Genomic DNA, 10,723 nt, shown 5'->3' on the forward strand with positions numbered 1-10,723 from the left:
CTCACTTAATAAAATTTGTATCAATGAAATCTCTTCCGTTAAATCCGTACAAATGGCGTTAATTAAGCCTATCCTAAATAATTCAGTTTCTTTTAGTTTAGTATAATATAGTTAGTTATAGTTTAGTACAGTTTAGTTTGATTTGTCCAACCTATTGATACTGTCAGTGCCATGTTATACTATCATTGTCACATGACATCATATTAGTTTGACACGTAATATTTTTAAATTTATTTAAAATAAATAAAAAATAATAAAAAAAATTCAAAAAATCAGGAATTATCACGTGTAAACTCTTTTAATGGTATTAGTATAAAAAAAACCTAATTGTTTTATTTTTTTGAAAATAAAAATCTAATTGAGAAAAAAAGAAACTAAAAACATGAGACATCTTACCAAAATTAGTACCTAATGATTAAACCTTTAAAAAATAATAATAATATTTCAAAAGCAAAGCATTTGGAGTTAAAAAATAAATAAAATTGTGTTATCTAACCAAGGAAGTAGCCACCACTTTCTGAGACTTCCCTCTGCACTTCTCCATCACTCTTTCACACTTCACACCATGGATTTGCTCTCAATTTCTCCCTCTCACCCTTCACCTTCCCTTCGCACCCTTTCCCAAAACCCTAAACTTCCCATTTCCTCTTTCGCCCCAAAACCCTCTTTCTCATTTTCGCGCTTTTCCAAACCCATTAAAACCCCACCACGATGCCGCGTCTCGGCCTCGCCAATTTCCTCTAAAAGCCTAAACTTTGGGTCCGACTCTCCAAACCCCAGTCTCTCTTTCCAGCTATCCGCGCCGCAGACGCCAGCGACGGCCGCGAGAGGGGCGGATGGCGACGTGATGGGGTTGTTGCTGAGGGAGAGAATCGTATTCCTTGGGAGCAGCATCGATGACTTTGTGGCTGATGCTGTTATGAGTCAGTTGCTTCTGTTGGATGCCCAAGACCCCACTAAGGATATAAAGCTATTTATTAATTCTACTGGGGGTTCTCTCAGGTTAGATGAGGTTTTGATTGTCGGGTTTTTCTTACTTTTCAGAATGGTAATGCAAATGTATATGTAAAGTGTCTGGATTAGGAGTGGAAGTTCAAAGGGTAGGAACAAAAACACTTTTTTTTTACCTTTTTTTCATTTAATTGATTTTTCTGGAAAAAAGTTGACATGGAGAATTAGGGATAGATGCCAGCCCTTGAGAACCGAGTTAAGTCTTAGGGAAGAGGAAGAGGCTAACCCTTCGCGAATTGATAAATTAATGTTTGGAAATTCTTGCCTGGGGGAAGTTTATACATTTAATGTCTGATAGTATCCCGAACATTACCTTTGAGGAACCGAAATGGTATTTTGTGTTTAATTACTTTTTGTAGTGTTTGTTGCTGGTAACGGAATGTTTAATTGATGAAACGGCTACTAGTTGAAGTTTGCTTTGAATGAACTTAACATAAAACATGAACAGGCTTGCTTGATTGAACAAGGGAGTTCTATGTTTAATTTGGGATGGGCTTTATGTATTTTTTTTATTGGTTTTCTGATAGATTATTTTGGCATATGTAAACCCTTCTCTGGGCTGTTGACGATGGGCGGTTTATACTATTCAATGTTAAGACTATTGGATGGTCTTCAAATGTTGATGATATTATTCCTCTATTTTAGTTGTCATTGCAAATTTTGTTCTAATTCTGTTTGAAGAGTTTTGCTTAGTTGTTACTTTTGAGTTTACTGTTTTAGGAGGACATATTGTTCCCGACTATAAACTTTTAGGTTCCTTGCCTTATGTTTTACTTTTCAATTGATATGTTCATCAATAATTTCAAAATCGCCACCTTGTTTTAAGCGAGACTAAACATGGTTTAAGGTGTACCTGGTTTTTTAAGTTATACTCGGTTTTTGTACACTCAGATATAAGGGATTGGTTCTAATAATGGCTTACAACCATTTTATAAGGTTTCATGACTTGATATTTTGGTCTGGTTTATTATGATAATCTAATAATCTAGTTTCTTTTTGTTTCAGTCATAAGGTTGTCCTTTACACACATGCATGTATCTGTTTGCCTATAGCATCGTGGTTTTGATTTATAATTAGCATATTTTAGATTCTGCCATGCTACTATGTAATTTAACTTAAATTAAACCAGTAAAGTAAAACTTGTAAAAAGAGTAAACCTACTTAGATTTTATAGAGACCCAACTTTGTTTGATTTGAGGTATTCGGCAAATAATTCTATTTCATATGGAGAACAAGACAAAGATTGGGGTGTGTAGACAATTGATCAGGTTTCAACCATGAGTTTGGTCTTCAAATTACAAATCACTTTTGACTCTGAAGAGTATCTGTAGACAATCCTAGCACCAAAATTTGGCTGATACAATTTTATCCCTTTTGTATTTTTAATTTTTATTTCATTTGCATTATATACATTTGATCTAATTTTTCTACTTTTTACAAGTTGATGTGCTTTAGGGGCTTCAAACTGTTAGGTGGTCATTTTTGTTTCAGGGAAAAAACAGATAACCCTTTCCTTTATGTCCCGTTTTCACATTACCTCATTGCAGTTCGATGAAATGTGAAGCTTTTCTTTCCTGTGCTGGTATATTAGTTGCATCATGCTCTATCTTGTTTTGATGTTGTAATGGAATTAACCTGTGATCAAACCCCACCAGCATGAAATCAATGTGCCTCGAAATATTCAAATCTCTGATCTTTGAAAGATTTCTGTTTTGGGAAATTTTAGGATGTAGAGACCTAATTGCTGCAAATGATTTGGGCAAGTCAGTTTGGCCGTGCTATGTGTTGTTAGTTGGATATTAAATGCAATACTAAAAGTTATTGGTAGGATATTAAATTTATTACTAGAAATTGTTAGAAGATTCTAGAGACCTCTTGTAATTATTATTTTATGGTTTAAGTTTTCTATATATAGGAGTTGATGTACTGTTTCAAATCAATTAACAAAAATAAGAATATTTTTTCTTTCGAATTAATCCTTTCAAATTGGTATCAGAGCTTCTGATCTAGGAAGCCCTGCATCAACATTTCTTCTTTCCCGTCTTAGTTATGGTTTTTGTTAGTGTTGCCTGAAGTATAGCCATTTCTTTTAATTATTGGGAGTTGCCTGAAGTGCTCCCAAGTTGCGGTTTTTTCATTGTTGCTGCCCCCATCTGTTGCCACTCACTGGAGTTGTCGTCGGAGCTTTCCCCAGAGCTGTAGCTGCTGCATCACCACTGTTGTTGTGCTGCTGCCATCACAGCCGCTGTTGCGCAGCTGCCATCGCAACTGCTGTCACTGGTGCCATTTCTGTTGCCATCACTGGAGCTTTCTGTCTTACCTTTCATTTTCACTTAGGAGAGGGCTAAGGAATTCCTATTATTTATTTTTGTCATGGCAACTCCACTAAACAATGCCGATCTTCTGCACTTGCTTGATAACAATCACCTTAATGGTTAGAATTATCTCCACTTGAGAATTAAACTGTAAAATAATTCTAGAGGGCTTGATTGATCCCTCTAACATTCTTCTATTTATAAGAATAAATTGATACAAAAGTACATGATAAATAGAATAACCCTGGACACAATATAATCATGATAAATAGGATAATCCTAGACACAATATAATCATGATAAATAGGGTAATCCTTAACACAATATAATGATGATAAAATAGGATAAATATCCTAACACTCTCCCTCAAGCTAGAGTATACAAATTGTATGTACCAAGATTGGAACAAATAAACTCAATCCGAGGACCCTTAATGACTCGGTCAATACATCTGAGAGTTGATCTTTTGACCCAATAAACTCAGTACATATTTCTTTAGTCAACAACTTTTCACAAACAAAATGACAATCAATTTTTATATGTTTAGTCCTCTAGTGAAACACTGGATTTGATGCAATGTGGAGAGCAGCTTGATTGTCGCAATACATCTTCATGTATGGATATCACAAAATTTAACCTCTTGAAGGAATTGTTTCACCCATATAAGTTCACATGTTAGTGATGCCATTGCCCTATAGTCGGCTTCCGCGGTTGATCTAGCTATTACATCCTGTTTCTTACTTTTCCATGAAATAATGTTTCTTCCCAGAAAAACACAATATCCTGTAGTAGACCGTCTATCAATAGGTGAACCTGCCCAATCTCATCACAATACCCAGAGACCTGAATGCTTCCTTTATCTTCATATAACAATCCTTGCCCGGGAGCCTTTTTTACATACCTTAGAATGTGAATGAGAGCATTCCAATGGTCAATACATGGAACCTGCATGAACTGACTAACCACTCTAATTGCAAAGGATAGATCTGGCCTTGTAATAGTGAGATAAATCAGTTTTCCAACTAGCCTTCTATACCTCTCTCGATCGGAGAATAATTCACCTTCTTCTGTCCTTAATTTCTGGTTTGGGTCCATGGGACTGTCTATCGGTCTACAATCAATCATGCCTGTTTCTTGTAATATATCAAGAGCATACTTCCTTTGGGAGATTACAACTCCATCTCTTGATTGCGCTACTTCAATGCCTAAGAAGTATTTGAGACTTCCAAGATCCTTGGTTTGAAAATGTCTACACAAGTACTCTTTTAGTTGAGATATTCCAACAGCATCATTTCCTGTAATGACAATATCATCAACATATACTATTAAGTAAACACATTTCCCGAGAGAAGAATGATAGTAAAAAACTGAATGGTCTGCTTCACTGCGTTTTAGCCCAAATTTTTGAACAATGGAGCTAAACTTTCCAAACCAAGCACGTGGGGATTGCTTGAGGCCATATAGAGATCGATGCAATTTGCATACCATACCAGACTCCCCTCAGCAACAAACTCAGAAGGTTGCTCCATATAAACTTCTTCCTCAAGATCACCATGTAGGAAGGCATTCTTGATATCCAATTGATGAAGTGGCCAGTGACGAATGGCTGCCATGGCAAAGAAGAGACAAATAGTAGTCATCTTGGCTACAGGAGAGAAAGTGTCACAATAATCAAGACCATAAACCTGAGTGTAACCTTTTGCAACAAGCCGAGTTTTGAGTCGATCAATTTCACCATCAGGGCCAACTTTAACTGCATACACCCATCGACAACCAACCGCCTTTTTTCCTGGGGGAAGGGGCACCAGCTCCCAAGTATTACTGTGGTCAAGAGCCTGCATTTCTGCAATCATAGCTTGTCGCCATCCAGGATGATCAAGTGCTTCTTTCACATTCTTGGGTATAACAACAGAGGACACTGAGGATAAAAGAGAAAAATAGGAGGGCGACAATCGATGATAGCTTAGAAAATTATAAATGGGATGAGGGTTTCGAGTGGAACGAGTACCTTTTCTGAGGGCAAGAGGCCATGCTGAATCAGTTGTACCAGGAGGTGTGGGAGGAGGTGACGAGGGAGAAGAATCTGAAGTAGGAGATGCACCATTGTCTTGGGGAGGTGGACTATCCATTGGGGCCCTGTGTGGGATGATCTCAGTATGTGGAGAAACAGGTGTAGAAGGATTGTGATCAAGACTTGGAATGACAGAGACAGTGGAGCTATTTGACTCAGCCATTGGAATAGGAAGGACCTGCTGGAGGATAGAAACATCCTGAACAGATGGAGAGAAGTAAGGAGTCTGTTCAAAGAATGTGACATTGGCAGACATGTAATACTTCTTAGTTTAAGGAGAGTAACACCGATATCCTTTTTGAAGTTGAGAATAGCCTAAGAAGACACATTTGAGAGCGCGAGCGGAGAGTTTGTCTAGACCTGGAGACATGTCATGAACAAAACATACACAGCCAAACATTTGGAGAGATGTATGAAAGAGAGGATCATTAGGAAACAAAATAGAGAAAGAGACTTTATTATCAAGAGAGGAGGAGGGCATCTTATTAATAAGATAACATGCAGTTAAGATGGCATCCTCCCAGTGATGAACAAGAATATGGGCACCAAGCAAAAGGGTACGAGCAGTTTCAACCAAGTGTCTATTTTTTCGTTCTGCTATACCATTTTGTTGTGGTGTATGAGGACAAGTAGACTGATGTAAGATACCATGGGAACTCAAGATGGCAGAAAAGGAGGATGAGAAATACTCTTTTGCATTATCACTTCTTAATATTTTGATTACTTGACCAAATTGATTCTTGATTTCATTCAAAAAGGATGTAAAGATAGCTAACAATTCAGAACGATTTTTCATAAGATAAACCCAAGTACATCTTGAATATTCATCAATAAAGGTAACAAAATATCTAAAACCAAAGTAGGAGATACGACTAGGTCCCCATATATCAGAATGGATGATAGAAAAACTAGAATTACATATTGATTGAGACCTTTTAGGAAAGGAAGATCTAACATGTTTTCCTAATTGACATGACTCACATTCTAAGGTTTGGAGACCACTAAGTTCAGGACACATCTTTTTTAATTTGGACAAATGAGGATGGCCAAGTCGATCATGTAACACTTTAGGATTAGGAGCAGTAACACAGGATACCCTTGGACGAGATCCAAAATGGTATAATCCGCCAGCTTCATATCCTTCTCCAATCTGTCTCCCCGAACCACGCTCCTGTATAACAAAAGATTTATGATCAAAGGTTATTGAACAATTTAACATTTTAGTCAACTGGTTTAAGGAAATTAAATTAAAAGGACAATTAGGGACAAAAAGGACTGAGTTGAGATTGAGGGAAGAAGACAAAGAAACATGACCGACTCTGTTGGAAGAAGTTTTAGATCCATTTGCAAGGGTTATAAAATGAGGTTTTTCTCGAAAGGAAATAGATGAGAACAAAGAGGTATTACTAGAAATGTGATCAGAAGCACCTGAGTCAATTACCCATGAATTTTGACCTTCCATAGATTGAGAAACACAAGCTGTTGATGTCTTAGGAGATTGAGATGGTTGTGCCAAGCTGTTAGACTTTAACCTTAAATCCTCTTGATATTCATCCTCAGAAAACATAGAAGTGGAAGTTTCAGTCTTCGAAATATTAGCGGTTTTGGAAGGGAAACCATGTAAGGAGTAGCAATTCTCTTGAGTATGACCTATCCTTTTACAGTATGTGCATTGAGGACGTCCCCGACCTCCTCGTCCTCCTCCTCTAGTGCCACGTCCTCCTCTTCCTCGTGTGGCAACCATGACAGATGGTTCCACTAGTTCATGCGCTTCTTGAGTTTGAGGTACTGGGACACGCAGAAGGCAAGTGGTCAATGTTTCCATAGAGGGGACCTCATGACTAGTTAGATGTTGATCACTTAGATGATCAAAATCGGGATGTAGGACACGAAGGATCAACACCATGTAAAATTTGTCTAGTTTCTTTTTGATATCCTCTAATGGATCTACTTCCAAAAACATCCTAAGTTCTTCGACAGGAGATTGGGCTTCAGCCATGAAGGACACCATATCATGGTCTGCCATTTTAAGAGATGCAAGCTTGTTCATAGTGTCATAGACACGTTGAATATCGTTGGCATAAATGCTTTGGGCTTTCTTTCAAAAGGAGTGACAAGTTTTGAAAGCCCTCAAAGATACAAGAAGTTTGGGTTCCACTGATTGCCATAACAGGGCACACAACTGGAAATCTGCTTGTTTCCACTGATCAGCTTTTTCAGTAGGCACATGGCTTCCATCTCGCTCAAGGTGGTCATAATGCCCTTGGCCAAGGAACCACATTTCAACGGCAGTAGACCATGATAGATAATTTTTTCCATTTAGCTTCTTGGAGGTAATTGATGAACTTCCAAAGAAGGAAAGAGTACTGCCAGACGCCATTTCTGAAGAAGAGGAATAGTACTAACGAGGAACAAGAAAACCCTAAGGGTTTAGACGAAGGAAACTATGACAGTAATGGATGACGGTGGCTGGCGCAGCGGTGGCCGGACGGTGGCCGGTGGCCGACGGTAGACGGTGGCAGGGGGCAGCGGCGGACGGTGGCAGGCGACGAAGAACTGTGGCTCCGGACAGATATATATTACGAGACAGAAACCAGAGCGGGATCGACCCGCTCTGATACCAACTTAAGATTGAAACTGTAAAATAATTCTAGAAGGTTTAATTGATCCCTCTCACAATCTTCTATTTATAAGAATAAATTGATACACAAGTACATGATAAATAGGGTAACCCTAGACACAATATAATCATGATAAATAGGGTAATCCTAGACACAATATAATCACGATAAATAGGGTAACCCTTGACACACTATAATAATGATAAAATAGGATAACCCTTAACACAATATAATGATGATAAAATAGGATAAATATCCTAACATCTCCAATGGGCTCAATTTATCAAACGCACGTTAAACGGGTAGACTCAATCATATGGAAGGAAAGGCCATTTCCACGGGTGGCTCTTTTTCAGATTTGAGATAATGATGACTCACAAATCATTACATGGTTATGGGGATCCATGACTACAAAAATAAGTACAAACTATATGTTCTACTCCAGTGCTCGTGAAATTTGGGAGGACCTTGCAACTACTTATTTTATGCGACAGGACATCTCTACATGTTATGAGTTAGAAAGCAAGATCTTTGGTGCTAGGCAGGGAACCCTCTCTATTTCAACATATTATGGAATGTTGAAGGGTTTATGGATTGAGTTGGACCAATATCAAAATTTGAAGATTGAGAATAGCATAGATGCTATCACACTTGCTTAGTTTGTTTCATGATCTTGGATATTTAAGTTCTTATGAGGATTGAATCCTGAATATGACCCTATTAGGGCTAAAATTCTTTGGAAGGAAAGACTGCCTTATCTTTCTGAAGTCTTTATTGTCTGAGGTGGGGAGGCTCCTTGACTGGCATGATGAATGAGCCCTCCATTGAAGGAGCTGCCATGTTCTCTGAAAAGACTTCCAAACCTGGGACTTAAAATATTGCAAATATGAAACTTAGCTTAAAAGATAAGAAGGAGCATTGGTGCTCTCATTGTAAGAAATCTGGCCACACCAAGAATCTTCTTTATATTTCAAATCAATTAACAAAAATAAGAATCTTCTTCCTTTCAAGTCTATGTTTTCTACTATTTATTATGTGGGGCCTATTGTTGGAGAGAAATGCTGGAATCTTCAAGGACGTACTTGTTTTGGCACCTCTTAGTACAAAGGAGTGGCTTTGATATATGTGCAAAGAGAATCGAAACCTCCACTTTGGTCAAGATTTTCTCTTTAGTTATTCCTTTAATTTGGTTACTTTTGCTTTTATACACTTGTCTTTCTCCATTCTAGTACTAATAAGAACCAAGGCCATGTCAGAAGGGCTTGTATAATCTTTAATTTCAACTTTGACAAGAGCTAGGTGCTCTTAATGTTTTTCCTACTCTTTTGGGCTGGTTAAGTCTGTATTGTTTCAGTCTGCACATGTTCCTATGCACATTAAAGCCAATCCATGTCGTTGGTGTCATTGGCTTCAACAGATGCTAGGGGTCTAGAAACTGAAACAAACACAATCCTAGTAATGCTGATCAAACCATTAGGTTCCTTTCATATTGCTTCGAGAATGAATTGGAAGTCTGTACAGAATATAGATTTGCTTAGAGTTTTGTAGCATCTGTTGGATTTCTTTTGTTAAATTATTGAATATCAATCTTCTCTGCATGGTGGCTTTTTCATTGCAAATGTTTGATGGCTTAATTATTTTTCTCCGCTTATTTACTCTGCTTGTTTTTAATATAGTGCTACAATGGCTATCTATGACGCCGTACAGCTTGTGAGGGCCGATGTTTCCACGGTTGCACTTGGAATTTCAGCATCAACAGCTTCTGTTATCCTCGGTGGTGGCACCAAAGGCAAGCGGTTTGCTATGCCAAATACACGAATTATGATTCACCAACCTCTGGGAGGTGCTAGTGGACAAGCTATAGATGTAGAAATTCAGGCTAATGAAGTTATGCACAACAAGAATAATATCACAAGAATTATAGCAGGTTTCACTGGACGCTCATTTGAGCAAGTACAGAAAGATATTGATAGGGATAAATATATGTCTCCAATTGAAGCAGTTGAGTATGGAATTATTGATGGTGTGATCGATAGAGATAGAATTATTCCTCTCATGCCAGTGCCAGAAAGGGTGAAATCAACACTAAACTATGAAGAAATAAGTAAAGACCCAAAGAAATTCCTAAACCCAGAAATTCCTGATGATGAGATATACTAGCTATCCTTGAATTCAATGTTACGCTGATAGCAGTATACAACATTTTGGGTGAAGCTTCAGCATGCTGTAACAAACCCTCAAAAGTGTAGGATTTGCATTTTTAATTTTTGTGTGGGTGAGTGAAAAATTACTGTTCTGTTATGGAGAATTTTGTTGGTTATCATTAGCTCTATTATTTCTTCGTTAAATCAACTACTATCATTTTTTCTTATTTTTTAAAATTAATTTGTAGCAGATTTTATGGCCACCCTTCTGTCAGGAGCTTCTATAAAATATTCTCTTTATTTTTCTCATGGAACATCTAATTCAGGAGTTAAACTTCTAACATTTGTAATTATTATAATTAGCAGAATGTTCTTGCATAATGGGTAAGACAAAATATATATGATGCAGAAAATATTCTCCATCACTGAGTTTGTAATCAAAAACTCCAAAGTTGCATTGCATAGTATTAGAACTTTTTCGTCGTATAGAGATACTTTTTAGCTGGGGTTTGTGAGTTAAGTACTGGTATAATCAATACATGAAATTATGATGCAATGTGG

At 37.5% G+C, this 10,723-nt stretch overlaps 1 protein-coding gene across 1 annotated transcript; it reads left to right on the plus strand.

Annotated features, from left to right (window-relative positions):
* The first annotated feature begins 488 nt into the window (after window positions 1-488).
* CLPP4 (CLP protease P4) lies at window positions 489-10,471 on the plus strand. Its single transcript, XM_088100383.1, has 2 exons — window positions 489-1,002; window positions 9,695-10,471. The coding sequence occupies exons 1-2, from the start codon at window positions 566-568 to the stop codon at window positions 10,176-10,178; spliced, it is 921 nt and encodes a 306-aa protein (XP_087956509.1). The 5' UTR covers window positions 489-565; the 3' UTR covers window positions 10,179-10,471.
* The last annotated feature ends 252 nt before the right edge of the window (window positions 10,472-10,723 follow it).

The sequence above is a fragment of the Vigna umbellata genome, chromosome 10, assembly GCF_029865625.1.
Source record: "Vigna umbellata cultivar VRB3 chromosome 10, Vumbellata_1.0, whole genome shotgun sequence".
Lineage (NCBI taxonomy): Eukaryota > Viridiplantae > Streptophyta > Magnoliopsida > Fabales > Fabaceae > Vigna > Vigna umbellata.